This window comes from Anarhichas minor, unplaced genomic scaffold (assembly GCF_050575085.1).
Source record: "Anarhichas minor isolate MPS153535 unplaced genomic scaffold, ASM5057508v1 ptg000022l, whole genome shotgun sequence".
Taxonomy (NCBI): Eukaryota; Metazoa; Chordata; class Actinopteri; order Perciformes; family Anarhichadidae; genus Anarhichas; species Anarhichas minor.
In genome coordinates this window covers 2,012,187-2,033,004 of record NW_027466468.1, presented here as the reverse complement: position 1 = coordinate 2,033,004, position 20,818 = coordinate 2,012,187, and the positions used below count along the sequence as shown (strand labels likewise).

Sequence of the window (20,818 nt, the reverse complement as noted above, 5' to 3'; positions counted from 1 at the left end):
AGAAAAAGAAAAGGCCATTCAGAACGGGTGGCCAAGCGGTTTCCTTATACTCCATTCAACTCATTTTCTTAGGGAACAATAATGAGTGGATAAAGCAGAAAAAAAACCAATTTCCTTTATGCTTTTTATATCCCAAAAAAGCCCTCGTTGACGGCCCTTTGGTCTTTTGTTATAGAAAACTGAGCTAATATCCTCCAGCTCTCGGCGCAGTTTAAAGGTCTTAATTGGATTCCATTAGTATATTGCTTGACATGACACTTGAGTCCGCTCTATTAGAATTCCCCTGCCTGGGATTAAAAAGAAGACTTTTTACTGCATTCAACTCTCTCGGCTCTTTTGTAAAAGTCTCAAATCTTCTTTGTTGGATTCACAGTTTTTAGTGACACCATTATTAAAACAGTGAGCTTGACTTAAACAGGTGCTTTTATGTCTAGAGGACCTGCTGTAAAAGGTATGGCCGTGTCTCACTGCATCGGTTTATGTATCAATAAACCTTAGCATTAATACAGCATGAGCATGATAGAATGTGCTGTGAGCCCCATAAAGCAGTCCTCCAGCCTCTTTCTACATTAGGCTGGATCCCATGTTGGGCTCCCTGCAGGTTTCTTTTCAGAAGTTGTTGAGAGTTGAAGTGTTTCCTCTGTGGTTTCAGTCGGTGTAGAACACAGGCCGAGGGAAAGGTGTGTTTGATGATATTCTGTTTCATGTCTCTTGCCCCAGTCCTGAGCTGACGTGGAGGGATGCTCAGCATCTGATCGCAGCGACGGCAAAGATCCCCGACCCCAAAGAGCCTGGCTGGACCATCAACGCGGCAGGATACCATGTTCACCATAGGTATTGTGACACATCCATGCAAACATTCACAGCACACACATGTGGTATCGTCATTGGGGTTAACTGATCTGTGTGTTGATCAATCAATTTACAATAGTTCTGTCCTTTAAAAGCATTGTGAGTTACCATGCTTGGCTGAAACCCCTGATTACTTGATGCCATGGCTATCTAAGCAACATGTGCCAATCCATTTTGGTTGTCTCCTTCAGTTGTTCAACATTTTGGTAAATTTGCGTATTTGCTTTCTTGCAGAGGGTTACTTTAGATGAGAAGAATGACATCACTCTCATGTCTGTACAGTGAATATAAGGCAACAGCCAGCAGCTGCTTAGCTTAGCTTCAAAGGGAAACAGCTGGTCCGGCTTCATCCATAAGTTAAAACCTACTAGCATCTCTCAAACTCGTAATATCTCGTATGTCCATACAGAAACCATATAGTGTGAAAATGACAAGCTGTGGTTTTTACAGGTAGTTATGTGCCAGACTTTTTCATGGCCAGGAGCAGTTGCTTCCTGAGCACCATGAGGTTGCCAGGTAACCAAGACTTTAGGAAGTTACTGATCCCTGCCAAGAAGTCGTCTGGCACATAACCCCGTGTAAAACCACATTTTGACAGGCTAGCTGCTTTTTTGCTAAGATGAGACATTGTTTTTATCTAACTCTTACCAGTTAGTCAGTGAGTGGATTTCACTCACTGACTAACTGACACAAATGTTTGCTCAGCTTGTTTTTCTGATAACTTAAGATCCAGACGTCGGACGACTAAAATCCTTCACCTGGTTCAAATATAAAAAGTATAATAATACATCTAAAAAGTGTATCACAAAAAGTCTATTCCTGACAGCTTCTTGCAGACACACACAGCGCTGACACATGCACAAAGGGAATGTGACGCCAATGACAGGTGACCAAATGAAGCTGACTGTAAAATTAAGGATTTCTCTGCGTTTGAAAATCGTTGGAAATGTTTGGGATAATGTAAGCACACAACTCAATATAATATATAACATTAAAAAAAAAGTTGCATATTATTCCTCTAGTGCCTGAAAGGTTGACTTTTGAGCCGCTGTAACACAAAATTGTTAACTGCTTGTTAAAGATAATATATTGAATTTAGAATAAGGTCAGCTGCAACAGTTTTATGTGTTAAACTCAGGTGTTACCTATTACAAGTCATCTTCCACTTGTTCACTGCTGTATTTGCCACATGCACACACTCACACACACTCACACACCTACACACTCTCCTCGTATAAAGCGTTTCAACCACAAAAAGCAGCTGTTTTATGATAGCTGAGACAGGTGATCTTGTCCGGGGAGGAGTGTCATTGTAATCCTCTAATGTTATTATCACACCCACAGCGCGTCTGAGTGTCCGTACCTGCTCTGATTTATATAGACAGAGGCTGGAGGAAATGGAGCTTCTCCCCCTCTGACTGTATGAAGCGTGAATCTGGGAGGCAGGGAGGGAGGGAGGGAGGGAGGGAGGGAGGGAGCCCTGTGCTCGTCCAGACATCATATAAACGCTTTTACAATGCTTTTACAATGCTTTTACAATGCTTTTACAATGCTTTTACAATGTCAGGCGGGCGATGACATATCGGTAATCAGTCATAGCATTTGTAATGTTTTTCCTCTGCTCTCTACCCCTCTCACCTTAACATTTTGTTCGAACCTCTCTTTGTAGTTTATTTTCCCGTCCTTCCTCTCCCCTTCTTTCACCCCTTTTCTGCCTGTTACTCCCTCTCGCTGCCTTTCCTGTTTCTCTCCTCCATCCCCTCTTTCGCAGCACGCCGTGTCGTAAAATAGATTGTAATTACTGTGTTGCTGTGAGAAGAATGGATTAATTAAAATATAATGATGCCGATCACACCAGCGGGCGTCTGTTGAAATCTGTCCATTTAGGGGCTGTGGCTGAGGACTTGTAATGCCCAGATCATACTGCAGCGGCCACGCTAATTATGAAGAATGGTTTATTGCATGGGGAAGGACGGATGGACTAGACAGTGCAATGAGCACGGGGTCACTTACCATCAATGAGGTTGTTAGAAAATATTAAAGATTAGATGTGATATCTGTAACGAGAGGATCCATGTTTAAGAAAATTGAAGATAACACTCGATGCTTATTGGTTATAGTGGGAAGTTGGTGATGTTTTAAATTGGATTCTGTAGGTGTGTGCTGCGTGAGTGTCGTCTGTTGTTTGCTAGTTCGCGGTGAGATTTATCAGATGATTGAATATTTTGATTGTAAACTTTTCTTCATGTTGTTGCCTGTTCCTCAATAGTGATTTAGCCAGTTTACAAAGGCCTCTTCCTAAAGTCCTCCAGCACACAAAAAATTCACATTTGTTTGGAAAAAATGAATAATAGTCAGCATTAGAAGTGATAGGCAGCATTGCAAAATAGATAGACAAAAGATGGCAACAGCTAATTCAAATTCCATCATGAGAAAACTGAGGAAAAACATTCCACGGTGCTCGTAATTATGTCTTTTAAAGTGTAGTGCAAAAACAGCACTGAAATGTTTAATTAAGCAAAACAATCATCAAAACAAAAGCTGCAAGTTACAGAGGACAATAGTACAAAGTTACAACACAATAGATGTTTCTGTGGGACACTAATGAAAAGACTAATACAGGTGTACAGCCAACATGTCCAATAATAGCAGAATCACGCCATCAGAATGTCAAAACTTCAAGGGAAAATGTGCCACCTTTTATGTGGATGTCCAATCAGTGCTGATGGTAAATGTAGTTCACTGAAGAAATAAATCCCCCATTGCATACTATGTTAACCGAGAAAGCTGATCTCTCCTTTTGCGGAGCCTTGTCTGCTGTGCCTACATGTACCAGGATGCATTGCACGCGAGTGACAATTTAGCAACGTCTGACCAATAAATATAATAAACATTTTACAAAATGTCAACCAAGAATATATTCTTACACCTTAACCGAAAAATACAACCGTACACCTTCTGAATTCAAGTTTATCTCCTACACCAATCTAATACAGTCTTAATTGCCTTGTTAATTAATCTAAAACACACCTCATTCAAACTGGAGAGAAACAAAATAATCTCACCAAACACGTCTTGGTTAGTCTTTCCACTTTTCCAACAATCAGCAACTCTGCTTTGGTCGGAATAAATCCCTAACATGCCGGCTCTACATGCTGTTTTCCCGCCCCTCTCTTTTTTTAAGTTGAAAATAGTCTAAAAGGGAGCAAACTAACTCGCTAATCTTATTCAGCAACACATTTACCATCTACCGATGCTTTGCTAACAGTAGCCTCCATAAGCTACTGGTAATACCAGACCAAGGAAGACTACAGAAACAAAAGCCTCTAGTGAGCAGCAACGTTTTAATGCTCATTAATTTAAAACTACATTTGTAGGAGGAAGAATGTGTAACTTCTTCTCTCAAAAGTTACACGTGGAGATATTGAGTATAACCTCTTTAAAAGTGCCACAGGGAGCATGTGCGGATTGAGGACAGATGGTTGCAGTGAAAGAAGAAGTTGCATGGCTTTGTAAAAGCCGAAGGAAAAATAGCTGCCCTATAGATGTTGGCTGCGTTGGCATTGATGTGTGTGAATGTATGTTTGTGTGTGTGTGCGTGTGTGTGTTTGGGGATTTAGGGGGTTGTCGGGTGGGGTGGAAGGGGTCGCCTGCATCCCAGAGTTCCCATCTGTGTGACCTCCATATAGACTGGGAGCTTTAGAAACTCTGATGTTGGGAAGCAACCCCCCCCCCCCCCACACACACACACCCCACACCACCACCAGCCCCCCTTCACCCTCAGCTCCCACCGCCATGACGACAATAAACATGTCAGCCGCCACACGCCAGAGCAATCTGCAATCAGATTTACTGTGCATGAAATATGGTGGTGCTTTTATTGGTCCAAAGACTTGTCACTCATAATTTATAGGCTGTTGCCAGGCCGGTTGTGATGTCAGCGAGCTCCCAGCACCCTCAGGAGAATCAGAAGAGAGAGAGTGAAAGAGATAGGGGTGAGGGGTGGTGGTTGGGTGGGGGTTTAGTGGTATAGGAGGACACAAAATGTGTGTGTGAGAGAGCAGAGAAAGGGAATGGGGAGGGGGGGGGGTTGGAAATGGGTGGAAAGAGGAAAAAAAGCAACAACAAGCATCCATCCTGTTCCTCTTCTGTGGCGAGTTTATCAGGTTGAGGGAGCGAAAGTGTCAGTTTTTTTCCAGAGCCCGTACAAATGGATCCACCCCCCTCCTCTCCTCTCCTCCAGCGATGCTTGCTATCCTTTGAACACTGACACCTATTGATCACATGGTTGACGGAGGAAGAAAAAAATTAATTAATCTGCGATTCACATCTCCACTTGAAGCCTCTCTGACCCAGAAATAGAAAGTGGTGAGCCTGGTGTTGGCGGCTTGCGCCGGAGGGATGACGTACAGAGGAGAAGCAGGATGTCCAAACAGGCTTAATTTCATTTAATCTCTTCTGATAGCATAGGTGCAACTACAGTAATTATCCAGTGGGAGATTGAGATAGAAAATAACAGCGGTGGAGTAGATCAAAGAAATGCTGCCCTCTCTGCAAAGACAAAGTGAATATCAAGGAGAATTCATGAGTGGTAAAACGATATCTTAAACCCCACCCCCCAAAAAAAACTTGTATGGCATTAAAGAATGAGATAACATTCAATCCCTCTTTTGAAAAATGATACTCTGTTCACAGAGAACTATTAGAATGTTTACATTTGCGGCATTTTGTTCCATATCAAAATAATTAATTGCCTCCATTTTCAAATTAAAAGTACATTACAACACAATTAAGGATGCAAATGAGTCTGGCCTGTCACGAGCCAGAGAAAGAGAGAGTGACTGCGTTGATGTATGAGGGTTTTGCGGTTTTTTGTGTGTGTATTAGGTGTGTTGCAATGGATCATTGTGCTTGAGTGTGTGTGTGTTTGTGTATCCGGATACAACAAAAAAAGTGTCTTGCTGCCTTTATTGAGGAGGAAGATCTCAGTCGTTGAAATGACATCAGCATAGGGAAATAAATCAGAGCTCTGCAGTAATAAACAACAGAGTAATTAGGTCACTCTTCCCTCGGTAACTGATCGACCAGAGGAGCACATACTATGTTTTTCCTATTGCGTTAAAGGCTTCTGTCACCGGTAAAAAAAAATAAAAATCACCTAACATCAACACAACACACACTTTTACACACACCCATTGCTCTATCCCTGCCTCCTTTCCAGGGGCTCTGACCTCCAACGAGCCTGTTCAGTGAAAGATGTCTACATCGCTCCAGAAACCGGGGACAGTAAAACATAATTTTGTCATAACCTTCCCTCTTTGGAGGGAAAACAGATATAAAAGTATATAGCCTGTGGTTTATGGCGAGTCCCCCTCACCCAGCCTGGCAGCAGCACGCAGCGCTGATGGATGCCGCGCGTCCGCCGACTTTTAATTGCTCGTAAATTTCTGATCCAGGGAAAACGCCACGTTCTCCTTGTCCCCCGGCGACACGGGTGACGGAGCCGCTCAGGAGGGAATAAAAGAGCTTCAGTGAGGAACACAGAGAAGATGGCAGCGAGAGAAAGGGGGACACACAGAGACACACTAACACACTTAGAAAGATAGCTGCACATATCAGCAGGTGCAAGAATCAGTACGATCTACTTTGATATGGTGAATGTTCCTTTTGTGTACTTCTAAATCAACAAAAAGTTACACTTTCTTGAAGTGTTGTTTTCTATCATCTATATGAATCACCATGATACCAAATGCTCAGATATTAGCATTGTATACTGCTAATTTGCAGCAGCTAATATGTTTTGTAAGAAACATAAGGACCATAGCAGCATGCAGCAGTATGGCGGGAAAAAAAGTGTCCAAGAAAAGTTCCTGGATGGATGCTCCAGATAAAAAAGAAAGTGGAAGGATTAAAGTCAAAAAAAAGAAAGCAATCGATGGCGAGGAAAAACACGATCACCATTGGTGTAGCTCTTCCTCGTAGTAGTGCGCTAGAAGAAGAGAAGGAACTAAGGGCAAACGCGGAGGTCGCATACTGCTCTTGAACAAGTAAATACTTGAAGACAGGATTTACGTAACATTCCGATAAATAAACTTAATTATTATTAGCATTTCAACATTTAAATGTGCTTTGGTAATATGTAGTTTTATTGAATGTCAAAAAAGCCATTTATATCGAGAGAATTGAATTGAATAGAACAACAAGGACAACAAAGCTGGACAAATACATTAAAGAATAGGCCGGACTGTTATGTACACAAGTATTAAAAAATAGATGTATATATAGATATTATATAAATGTACCATAAAAGCACCAATCACCAACAATAGAATACAAATATCTATACGATTTACAATTTAAGTGTTGTGTAAATTGTAAAGAACGTAGCACTTCAGACCATAACCGTGGCAGAAATTATGTTTCTGTCTTAAAAGTTAAGCAGTAAAACAAATAATGTATATATACACACACAAGTATATAAATGAAATGTTTAGAAGGCAGGGTTGAAAATGCTGTTACAGATGCTATTCCACCTTAGTTAGCCATAGGATCGTTTTAATTGTTGCGGTGTAAAAACATTTTTATGTGAAGGTACTAAAAGTTGGAACTAAAGGTTTGTTGAGACTGAAGACAAACAAAGAGAAATGCAAGAGTCCATGCAAAGATTATAGTTATATCAATAGAACCAAACATACTATGTACAGGTCAATGCAAGACAATGTTGGTGCTAATTATTAGAAGTAATGGATGTGTTTCTCAAAGTGGACTTCCCAGAGATGATTGCATCATCCGCACTACAGTTTTCTAGGTCAAATACTCGTAAGCGATGCATCATCGAAATTTGGTTTGTGTTCAGTCCAGAGCAGAAACGATTAGTCGATACTTCAATCAACATCATGTTCTGGTTCCAGCGTCTTCTTTGATAGTAACCTGAATATCATTGGGGTTCGGACTGTTCGTTGGACAATATAAGCAGATCAGATGTTTCAACTCTGGGTCAAGTTTTTTAACTGATGCCTGATGAATTGATAGTTGAAATAATCAATCGTTGCAGTCCCTGTTCAATCTGAACAAGTATAAGAGCACGCCAGTGGCCCGTAGAGGATGTGCTGTTTATTGTTCATCCTACCTAACAATTATAATTAGTGCGATCCACTAACGGGGCAACTAACGGAATGACATTCCCATCCTATGTGTCCCCTTGCTAGCAATGCAAAAACAGATTGTCTCAGTACGGACCGTAAAGAACACATATTAGTTGATCTCTACTATGTTTCTGTTAAGATATACTAAGGATAGTGCAGCTATAAGATATGGATAGCCCTTTAACTTTTAAATAACAGGAGCTATCATCAAAGGCAAAAAAACATTTTAGTGTTTTACTCCATTACTCCTGTAGAGACTCGATGCACAAATTGTCAGCGTCAAGCACTTACTGTGGCTGCAGGAATTATAGAGCCTCCATCTAAAAGGGACCACTAACGGGGGTGAGGGACTGAGGTGCAGTAGCCTGCATTTGCATATACAGCTCTCCTTTTCTTCTTTTACTGTGGAACAGTCCTTTAAGTGCCTGTACAGCGTTGACAGTAATGGAGAGCAGATTGAAAAATGGGGTTTAAAAACCGTCTCTGCAGACTTGTGACTGTTGCCAAGCCTAGCAGATGCTCATCTGATCAGTTTCTTACCCCGTTTGTCTTCCGCCCAACATGAAAGTAGAGGAGATAAATATAGGTTTATCCCACCATTTGCTTGTTCATTGCAGTAAAGTCCGACATCCTGTCAGGGATTTTTCATGATTTCCTTCTCGTGTGTCAGTCTAGCCTCAGATCTCTATCACTATTTTCTCCTTTTTTGTCTATGTTCTTCTTCCTCTCTCGTTCTCCTCTCCTCTCCCTGCTGTTTATGTTGCTCTTGTCTCATTTGTTGGTTTTCGGCTCCCCGGGTTTGGCCTGTTGTGATCTCTCTCCTTCTCACATCAATCCTGCCTCCATACCCCCCCATGGTGGCCAAATCAAGACACACGCGATCATCCACAGGTCACACTCTGGGGTCAGAGGTCAGAGGTCAAAGGGAGCCTTGCTCACCTCTGTCTGTGTGATTGTGTGTGTGTCAGTCATATATATCTTGTTGTTCTTTAAACTATAAAATGATGTGCAACATCTGTAAATGTATATAAATACATTACTCAGATTTGAACATATAATGTGCTCTGAACAGATCCTAATATTTGTAGTAGGGCTATCAAACGCACAAATTATACGTTCCTATACTAATTTCATTAAAGCATTAATGCAGGGCTGCGCAAAAATAATTTGGATCGCATACAATGTGTGCACATATAAATTGCCCTCGAGAGACACCATCGTATCGAAGATACATAACTTGTATGAAGACCAGAAAGAAAAAGTAGCGGGGCAGTTGAGACAGACTATAACAGTTGGACTCCACTCAGCAATCACAGTTACCTCGGGGTGACAGCGCATTATTCTGACCAGCAATGGGAACTCATGTCTTGCGTATTGACTGTTACGAAGACAGAGGAGAGGCGTTTTGCTGAAGCTTGATGCAAGTAGCAACAGTGAACTAGGGCTGTATCGTTTAGTTTGGAGCTTTGAAGCTTCATTCATAACATTGACATTCAAATTATTATTATCAATAAATTACAGAAACATTGCGGGCAAACCTTTCTTTCTTTCCCACAAACACACACACACAGACAGCGAGCGACACAGCTCTCAGTCCTTGTCTCTGCAATTGTCAACGTCCAAAAGTCAAAATTGATTGAAAAAAGATTCACAACAGTTATTATCTAACAAAATATTCTGCTTCAATCCATATTTGTTGGCATTTCGCCTTTCAAAAGCAACATTTTCACTACGGTCAAAAAACACAAAGAGAGATTCGCACAGGTTTTAATGGGGTGGCCCAGCAGCCATCTAACAGCACCAGAAATTACTTTATATAATCACAATAATAATCTTAATCGTGATGACTACAGACATTCAAAGCTTCATTTCAGAACCTCAATATAGTCTTTGAATGTAAAATGTAAAGCACTGCATTGAACATAACGTCAGCACACTGACAGCTGTTGTTTCATGTTGAGCTTGAGTGTGCCATGTTATGATTTGAGCATATTTTTATGCTGAATGCAGTATCTGTGAGGGTTGATAGTATTTGTACATTTTTTGTGTTCTTACTTAGTTTCAAATAATGAATATACATACAACCCATGAAGCAAGTGTTTTTGTTCACCCACACATTGATGAGACTATAGATACTTGACAATTCTCCCTTTAAGGCACATTTAGAACAAATTGAGTCTATACGTTTAATTTGTGATTAACTTTGGACAATCATGGACACTTCTAACTCAGGGTTTTTATTAGCCAGCATATGCCGGCTCTTTGCCAATATTACATGTACTGTAGTTGTCTGGTTGAAGAAATGATCAATAGCCAAAATGTCTGTTGGGAAGTAAGCAAAATAAATAAATTACTGGAATATTGAATTGACAGATATTGTGTAACCTTTAAGATATGTTGCCAAGACAACGTAAATATAAACTTATATTAAACAAAGTATTGGTTTTGCCTCTGCTGGGACTCTAATCCGATACACTTTTTGTCAAATTTCAACAAATATCCCCTCACGGTATATTAGCTCTCTGTTCTGAATATGACAAGCCTATTTTATTTTTTCCACCACTTCTTCATTTAACTTATTTTCAAGTTATGTCTGCAGGCTATTGTTTGGCTAAAACCTATGTCCAGTACTGGTTCTATATGGAATTCTGGAATATTAACGGCCATAATAGCCCTCAAAAGCAAGGTTGAGCATTAACCCTGTTCTAAGTTTAAATATATTAACTTTGTGTGTGTTGTTATCAGCTACACGTATACTGTAAGTTTAATTTGTCATAAACAGATAAAGAATTGGATGGTATGATGACGGTTCCAACTTTACCGTAGTAAAGTTCTAATTTTAGCATGATGATGATAACAGTCATCCAGATTCCCTTATATCACCGTCACTAACATCCTGCAGGCTGACCGACACACAGACCTACAGCACGCTTCTATTGGGCACAAAGGCAGAGAGACACGGGTGAGCCTGATCAACCCCAGTAGTGTCAGCCCAATTACTCATTCTCTTAAAGGGCTATTAAAACATAATTGCCCGGCGATTTACATCCAAGTTAACGTGGCCCTGAGATAATTTATTATTTTCCATAAGCCTTTTCTTTTGTGTGCCGGCTGAAAGAGTGCGGGGGGAGAGAGAGAGAGAGAGAGAGGGAGAGGGAGACTGTAATTTCCTGAGTCATGAAGAAAGGCATGTTGGCAGCCCAGTGTAATTGTTTAAACCCCACTCTCAGACACCTTCCAGTCACCCCCTTTTAATCCTCGTTATCGCTCTCATTAGCCCGGGGTCAGGGGTCAGCCAGCTCCCCCTAGAAACACAAACACAGTGCCGGGAAGAGGAAGGGATGGATGAAGGCTGGATGAGGGGACTGGAGGCTTGGTGTTGGGATGGAAACCGATATTTCCGCTCCAGCACTGGCTAGCCTGTACTCTAATTGCTTTATCCACCTTTCTTTTGTAAAAAATGTCAAAATGATTGTAAAGGATTTTACACTAGCAAACTTTATTGACTAGTGAATATAAATATGTCTGACAAAACTATACAATAAGAGATTAGATATTATAAATAACAGGATATGTTTTGATTGGTCGTCCATCTGGACCAAATGAAAAAAAAAAGGTTATTGCGGGGATCGTCATTGCCTGCATGTCTTCTGATATATTTTACAACGTTATGTAAGTTAGAGCACTTCTCAGGTTCAGAATATTTACTAACCCTGTTTTGCTTCATGCATCCTTGAAGTTGAGGTTAAGACACATAACAGTACACATAACATACACACATATACAATACATAACTGTCTCCATTGGGTATAATGCCAAAAACGTTTGTGCACTGCTGCTGTGACCCATGGACTGAGACCCATGTTGCGGTCTCACCCGAATGAGACCACAGCAGGGGTGTACTGTGTACTGTACAGACGTTAGCTGTACGCTAGCTAGGAATGGACACACTGACCTTGTGTCAATTTCCTTATGCTCATGAAAATGATTCATTAAGTCCCAGAGTGAGCGTGAAACATTTTCAACACTTGTTAACGTGTTATCACCTCAATGGTGAACTTGCATCCAATCGCACCCACTCTTTCTTTCCATTGTCTTCATATGCAATTGAGCCGCCTCTTAAATTGGCCTGGCATTCTGTTGGAACTCACCTTTCGTGTCACACATAGCAAATTACATCATGCACATTTCTTCAGTGACCAACTTCTCCATAGCGTAAAGTACGACCAGAGACAGTTGAGACAGGACACTGAGGCAGTTTCCTGTATCTGTGTCATGTGGGTTTTGCCACTGCCCCCGTCCATTTAGGAAACTAGTGACAGGTCCTGAGTCTATTAACTCCAATGGGAGAAGTCAACGTGAACACAGTTTATGACCGATTCTGCTGCTCCATAGACACAAAAGAAAATACTGGACCCACTTTTCACAAGCCACATATCGTCCGAACATTTTGACACTGACACTGCATTTTTCAGATGGATACATCTTGAGAAAATTAACTTTGTTCAAGACTTTTCCTTGTCTCAGCAACACACTCTCGCGAGATCTTGTGACTTACATTACGCCCAAGCTGACTGATTTCAGGAAGTGGACAGTGTGACAGGCTGAATGTAGCAAACAAAAACAATAGGAGTACCATTCTTATTCTGTCTTTCATTGTTTCTACTTTGTCAATCTGGTACATCTCTCTCTCTCTCTCTCTCTCTTTCTCTCTCTCTCTCTCTCTCTCTCTTTCTCTCTCTCTCTCCTCTCTCCTCTCTCTCTTTCTCTCTCTCTCTCTCTCTCTCTCTCTCTCTCTTTCTCTCTCTCTTTCTCTCTCTCTCCTCTCTCCTCTCTCTCTCTTTCTCTCTCTCTCTCCTCTCTCCTCTCTCTCTCTCTCTCTCTCTCCTCTCTCCTCTCTCTCTCTGTATCTCTCTCTCTCGCTCTCTCTCTCTCCTCACCTCCTCTGATCTGTCTGCAGGAATCACAACCTTGTTTTCCCCCCAGTGCCCCTCTCTAATTGAAGCTAATAAAGATCAATTAAAGTCATTAAGGGCTTTTCTTAAACGAGGCCTGGCTCCTAAGTGCATTAGCAGGCTTGCTGTCTTTCTCCATATATACTGTATGTCTCTCTCTCTCTCTCTCCTTACTTTGCATGCACAGAGGCCTGTTGGGGTCTGTGGGGTCCAGGGTATTTCCAGGGTCACATCAATGAACAGTACTCCTGACTGTTCTCGGAGCTGACGTTTAACCATTACATCTGAGGCCAATACCAGTATGTTTGCATTAATTCAGCATATTTCAAGTTATAATCAGCGTGATTTTAAAGAAAAATATTAATTTTGATGAATATCAAATTCATGCAAGCTTTAATATTTGCAGTTCTGAACTACCAGTGTCTGGTAGGACTTTCCGCAGAAAAGCATTCCTTAGCACACAGGAACATGCCAGTGCTCGACACACTAGTTTGACTGACAGGTGCAGAAACACCAGTGGAACTGCAAGTGCTTGAATCCGAAAACGAGGAACATGACAGTTATGACTACAGGTTGAACCGTTTTTAACGCCAAACAATTACAATGTCAATATTTGTGTGTGCGGCATTCTGTGTTAAGATGGAAACAAGATGATAAAAGCATCCTTTACATTTGCATGGATGATTTCCTCATCTTGTCATTGTCTTGCTTTAAAGTTTTACGCTCATACTTTTTAGTCCACTACTTTGGTCTAGTCTGAAATATTGTAAAAAGCCATTTGATGGGTTGTGTTTAGATTTTCACACAGCCAGAGGATGAATCCTCCTGACTTTGGTGATCGGCTGACTTTTCATCAATTGTCTAATAGACTATTTGGTTTGTGTCTTAATACCTATTACAAAAATATACAAAATTAATGCCTCAACTGTCTCATGGTGTTTTGCGCAATAGCATTTTAAATAAGAACATGCTAATACGCTAAACTGAAATACCGAATTACTGATTACTAATACGTGAACAATGTAGTAAGCTTAATGTAATGGAAGTATGTATTGATTCACTACTAAAACCAAGGACTGCATCTACTGTATATATCTTTGAAGACTTATCTGATTAAAAACACTTGATCTGAGACATTTCTATAAGCAGAAAAGCCAATATTCTGACTCCACCCCCTGACTAATTATTACACGTACATTATTATAACTGCTAAAAACATTTGACATTTATTAAACTATTTTGTTTTCCCTACCCTGAGAATTAGTTTGTCTGTAGACTCACCACATGTGTTGAGCAGTGTGGTAGATTAAAGGACACGCTGGTTCAGTATGTTTGGTTTTTACCACATCACCAATCAGCCACTAAGAATCCAACATCGCAGAAGCCGGGGTCAGAGGGTTACCGCGCTATCCCAACTATGCTGTAGCACCAGAGCGCTATTCTGAGTCCAGACTCAACAGAAAACAGGCGACTTGACTGAGTGATAAGAGAGATGAAGGAGTAGTGACCCATTCACAGGACAGCAGGGAGCCTGATGGTGCTATCATGAGCTGACAGGACTGTTAACACACTTTATTCAGCTGTGTGCGTGTGCGTGTGTGTGCGTGCGTGTGTGAGAGAGTGTCAGTGTGTGTATCTGAAACGATATATGTGAATATCTCAGGCTACACCGTGTGTGTGACTGAGAACATATCTGAGTGTGTGTGTGAGACCAGGCATGAGTGTGTGTGTGTCTCTGATTGTGTGATAGAGACCATGTGTGGATGTGTTTTTTTTTGTGTTTGGTTGTTTCTATGTAAGAGACTGCAAGAGTGTGTGAGCTTGTTTGTGTGCATATGTGTGTGTTTGAGTGCAAGTAAGAGACTACTGATTGTTTGTGAGCTTGTTAGGAGTGTGTTATAGAGACTAAAGCTAAATTACAGCTGACCACATGCCAGTTGTATGCACACGTGTGTGTGTGTGTGTGTGTGTGTGTGTGTGTGTGTGTGTGTGTGTGTGTGGAATGTGTTTCATTAGTCGTACTGCTTCATGTTACCCGTCTGCAGCTTCGGTACAGTGTAGCAGCCAGTCTGGTGCAGGGATGGGGTTGGGAAGCTCCCGATCACTCAGCCTGGGCTCAGCCTCCCTCTCCATATGGCCACAGAAAGCCTCCTCTGCCTCCCCAGGCCTCTGCCAGTGTGAAAAGCAATTGTGTGGAATGTGTTGGAATTAAGTGTCCCATCATTCAGAGCAGACATGCAATTAAAAGAGCTGCAGTCGTCACTCGTAGTAGACATCGCGTGAGTCATGTCACTATAACTCAGCTCAGCGGACGCCTGACATTTTTTTTTTGTTCTTAAGGGGGAGGAGTAAACACATAGACAGACACACACTTAAAGGGCTCACACACTTCCTGTCTCCCATTTGCTGTACACACGCATATCGCTTCCTAAAGCATAGCCTACAAACTGTTTTTTTTTGTAAACTACATTGTGTTGTCTTTGAGCTGCAGTCTACCAAGTAAGCTATGCTGTAGGCAGGGGTGAAGAGAAAAAAAAGACTGAAAGATTCATAGTTTTGTGAAATAAGGTGGTAAATATATGAAGTTACATTTTTTGACCAATTGGAACCTTGCTGTATTCCTTTCAGGCTGTGTTCACTTCCGACCTGCTCAAGCTGCCGATATACTTCTTCAGAAGTGCAATGCAGCATTCAGTATAACAATTTCTGTGAGTTTCCTTAACTGACGATCTGAAACTCGCACACACTTTATGCAGTGATAGCTGTGTGGAGGTGAGGAAGTAAGCATGGTTTGAACTTATTTCTCAAGTTCTCTTTTTTCCATTTTGCAAAATTTCATTTCTGTCACTTTTGCTACATAGTGCTAGTCACTATGAATACCTCGTTATCCACACATTTAAACAGAATCACGTCTTTTCACCGTGCCTTCAAGTTTGGCCGTTACAACGCTGTTCTTTTCTGGTGTAACCCGGCCCTCACTTCGTGTTTACTTCCGTAGTCTGGTGCCCTAGTCACCAAGCCACAAACTATTCGTGTTGCGAGATAACAGGTCATCAAAACTGTTAGTCAGACTGGTAAAGAGAAAGAGAGGATTTTATACAAAAATACTGCAACTTTAGAAGATAGCCACTTGGTTATTTCATATTAGAACGAGGACTATAGATTGTGTTGCCCGTCTCTAACACTATAGTCACGATGACAACTTTAACTGTACTTATGAGCATGCAAGTATTGTAATAAGACAGACTACCATTTAGCACACATGTATGCTCATACCTTGGCAGATGAATATATTTGTGAATATACAATCTGTACTTTCAGAGACAAGAGAAGGCAATAATAAAAATGTTGACATTCAAAGAGAACAACGGTCATAAGAATAACATATAAATGATGGATGTTTACAACTAAAGTGGTTGAATTTTCACTTGAACACAATTTAAACAGATTTCTGATCAGTCTCTTGGCAAGTGATATATCCATATATGGTGTAGTTATATACAGTACCTAAAGTCTTACATTTTAGTTGTTTCTTGCATGGCAGAAAAACACATATAATAGTTTTATAGGTGAACCAAGTTACTCCACTTAAAGTAAGAGTCATTTTTGCCTACTTGCCAAAAGAGAAACATCACAAAAGCAAAGGTGCTGTGAAACACTTGGTGATTTAATCCAAAATAAAAAAATGGATCACATGAGCACTTACTCTGACCCAGAATGACATTTTACAAAAATTAATTGAACTTTGAATTACTTCTCAAGGCTCCACACGAAGAAGTAGTGTAGTGACTGACTCTGTTGTGTGTCCTCTACTTTGTTTCTATCTCTTCTGATAGCTCATAGCAGGCTGTTCACAGAGCTAAGCCTGAGTGGGCTACAGTGTAAATATCCCAGACCTATTATTACTCCAGCAAAACGTTCCTAGCCGGTGTCAAGCCACTAAGTACAAAATGGTGAATTGCAGACACGAAGAGAGATAATTGCCACTCACACTGAAAATTTGGCAAGCGCCTTCCCCACGAGACCCGGATGAAATGGTGCTTCAACCCCTGAAACTGTCATTCTTAATGAAATGGTAATTACAAACCCAGCGGAACAGCTGAGGGGCCTGCCGGGGCCCACGGAGCCCAACTACCAGAATAAACCTGCTACAACAACCTGCAGAGAGGAGGGAGAGAGGGAGGGAGGCAGGGAGGAGGTTGCGAGAGTGTGTGTGTGTGGTGGTAGGGGGGGGGGGGGGGGGGGACGATATAAAGCATGAGCGAGGTTCAGGTAGGCAACAACACCAATAATCTGAGATTTATTTCAATTGTGAAATGTAATACACACTCCAGGCTGGAGTGTGCTGTACACTGGGACCCTCATCAATAACGCCGGCTGTGTGGAAGGCAGGAGGGGAGGTTGGTTAAAAGCGCCCACACAGCCTGGGTAATTGATTGCTTTGTAAGTGAACGTGTCTTTAACCTTTGGGAGGTCAGGCCCAGTCGGACACCATCAGTCCTGCCTCGGGTTGAACCGCTTCCAGCCGTTTGTCTTCCGCTGCTCCCTCGTCTCAGGGCCGATTTGTCAAGCATGAGATGTTTTGGGTGTTTAGATTACAGGCGAGATGGGAAAACAAAGGCAAAATGCCACCCCAAACAAAAGGCCTGAGCCTGGATCTCCCACTGATCAGCAGGCTGGGCAGGAGGCCAGCTACCTGGGGCGCTAAAACCGATGGGCGGTGGGTGGGGGCGGAGGGTTTGCTGAAACAGAGCCACAATGAAGCCCCCAAAACACAGCCACTGTGGAGCTTGAACCGGAGCCAGAATGGAGGCTGAACGGGAGCCAACGTGAGAATTGAACGACAGCCAAAACTGTGACATGAGATTGAGCCGGTATAGCGCCTTGAGACGCAGCCAAAATGGCAGCCAGAGACTCGGGGGGGATAGGAGGGAGCTCGGGGCGGCTAACTGTTTTCTTCACAGCAAAACTCGTCATCACTGGAGATTTTAAAGTGTCCCTGTGCCGCCCTCCCAGGTACTTAGGCCTGTCTGTCTGTCAGGCTGTTGGAGAGTGACTAAAGATGATTTATCTCTCAGATTATCAGGGCCAGTAGCTACGCCGTCGCTCTTCCGATGCCCTGGAGAGACAGAAACAGACAATACCTTCTAGGACCAACACTGTGACACTTCTTCCTTTCTTATGAGGAAGGAGACATTTATAGCCGGCCTCCACTCAACAGATTGACAGGAGAAAGTCAAACTCACATCTTGTTCAGCACACATGTGGAGTATGGTTGTTCTTTTTCAGACGTGATATTTCGTTACGGTGAGGTAAAATCAGCTTGTTCTCAGTCCAGTTTTTGTACGGACACGTGCATGCACATGCAAGAGTATGTGTGTTTGTGTCAAAGCACAAGGTGCTGTGTGTGCCTGCCAGTTGCGTCTGCTGTTCTATTACCATAGACGTGATGTACCTGCCCCTTCCCTCCTCAGCTGTATGTGTGTGTGTGTGTTGTATTCTCCAATTCTGTTGTTAGATGTGATAACCACTAACATAAGCTTGTTGTGAAAAAAGTGGGAAAGAATACTCTCAAGATCCCTTCCTGAGTCTGACCAATTGTCTGGGATTGTGGAAAAGCTACACTACACTCTTACACTCCTCGTCTCACTCTCCTCACGAGGAGTGAGCCTACATATAGGCAGACAAAAGTGTATTTTGACGCTATTCTCTAAAGAGCAGTGTCTTCTCAAAACAATGTGATTGTTCCCAAATTTGTTTGGTTCAAGCTCATTTATTTGTGTATGCTTCATTAGCAGGGGTATAACAGTAAACAAAAGTCATGGTTCAGTTCATACCTCGGTTTAGGAGTCATGGTTCGTTACTAGTTAGGTAGAGCGGGAAAAATAATCCCAATGCAAGTAGTGCCAGTGTCAGTGACAAACACAATCTTCCTGCTGGAGACTGAAGTATCATTTTGCCCACTGGCAACTTTGATAAATCGTTTTCATTACGAAAATAAGGAACATTTCAAAGACTTCTGTAATACACTGTAGGAACACTGAACAGAACTTTCCCAACATGCAACAGGTCACAATAGGCTGTAAAACCGTAAAGCAACTCTTGCAAGTAGGGGTGTTACAATACACGTATTCGTATTGAACCGTTCGGTACGAGGCTCACGGTTGAGGCACGCTATGCTAAACTAGCTTAGCAGGAAGACCAACATCAGCACACTCGCTACAAACTCCCCCCGCAGCGTTTAGGTAGCTATTCCCTACCGATTCAAACAGGGCTAAAGCAATCGACACGGCGATTGTTATATTTATAGCCGCGGATATGAGACCAGACCATAATTCCTGCTTTATTAAAGAAAACCAAAGCCCAAACAGAGAATCAAATGTCCGGAGCTCCCGCTGTTGCTCTGACAACAGACGGCCGGACTTCACGGACTACACAAAGCTAGCTGACGGAGATGAAGAGCCATGTTCTTCAGACACGCCCCCTTGAGAGTCCCACCAGCGAGGATTTGGCATTTCTTCTTTTTTGCTGTATTGAAAACGTACCAAACCGTGGCACCACTTTATCGTATTGAACCGAACTGAGACTTTTGTGAACCGTTACACCCCTACTTACAAGCTATGAAACAAAAAATACCACAATACATACAATAATACAAAAGAAGTTAAAAAAATTGGTTCCACCATGGCAGTATTTAAACATTCTTAGCACCCAAAATGTATCATCCATGTGATGAGCACATCTGGGTGATGTCATTGCTGCTTGTGGCTGCGTGCACCGGACCATGACCCCCGTACCTTGGCAGTTCTATCCGAGGCTTAGGCATTTGGGGGATCCTTACCTGTCATACAGAATGTCTTGAAATGTGTTTAGGAGTGCTACCAGTGGGGCAGCGTATTGTTTGAAAGTTTTTGGTTAATGTGGATTCAGTACCTAACTTGCAGTACTGATAACAAAACACTTCAACAAAAAAATCTTCTTAAAGAAAAACATAAAGTAAAGAAAACTTATTTAATTTACTAAAAGTAGCCAAAGTTCTCAAATAATAAATGTCATGTCTAAATATAAGTACCCGTAAAAAACCTTTACCTTAAATCTAGTGTAGTGAATGATACAGGAGACATGCAGAAATGAAAAGGGATACTCACAACGGCATATTGTGTCCTGAAAATGGGCTCATCATAAAGTACTAACCCCAGAGCAAGGCCTATTTTGCACCAGTAACTATAGCAAAGGAAGTAAATGTAGATCTTGGTTCCTCCTGTCAAAACCAGGCGGCAACCTCGGGGTCTGAAACTAATGATAAAGCGCCTTAAACGTGCATTATTTCTAATGACCAGCAGGGGGAGACTCTGTTTGCAAAAAGAAGTCTGATTGTATAGAAGTCAATGAGAAAATGACTCTACTTCTGACTTGATTTATTCCATCAGTAAACATTGTAAACATGAGTTTAGGGTCTCAATTCATAGTTTCAAGTCTTCTTCTAAACAGCATGATGTTCATTTAGTAAATGATGGTCCTATTTAGAGTCAAATAGACCATAAAGCAGAGTATGCTTTCGGGCGCGGCTACCTTGTGATTGACAGATCTGGGAGTTGTCTGTGTTTTCGTCTTACAACTTTAACCCTTTCACAGTGTTTTCAGTTGATGAAAGTTAATTGTAACCTCCTTGGTAGCCTAAATATGTCTTAATCAGCGTTTGGTTGTACTTAACTTCACCCTCTTATGTCACTTCTGGTTGCAAAAAGCCAAGATGGCGACAGCCAAAATGCCGAACTTGAGGCTTCACACCGGCAGTCCACAAACCAATGGGTGACTTTACTGCGACTCTGTCCCCTTCTTACACAGTCTATGGTGAAAACACAG

The 20,818-nt window shown here is 41.8% G+C and overlaps 1 protein-coding gene across 3 annotated transcripts in view; it reads left to right on the top strand.

Annotated features, from left to right (window-relative positions):
• The window catches only part of LOC142955095 (proprotein convertase subtilisin/kexin type 4-like), a 163,822-nt gene that overhangs the window by 110,924 nt on the left and 32,080 nt on the right, over positions 1-20,818 (top strand). For all 3 annotated transcript variants that reach the window (XM_076096456.1, XM_076096455.1, XM_076096454.1), the window contains one exon: positions 721-834. In XM_076096456.1, the coding sequence (XP_075952571.1) occupies positions 721-834 (114 nt within the window). The remainder of the gene's footprint in view (positions 1-720; positions 835-20,818) is intronic.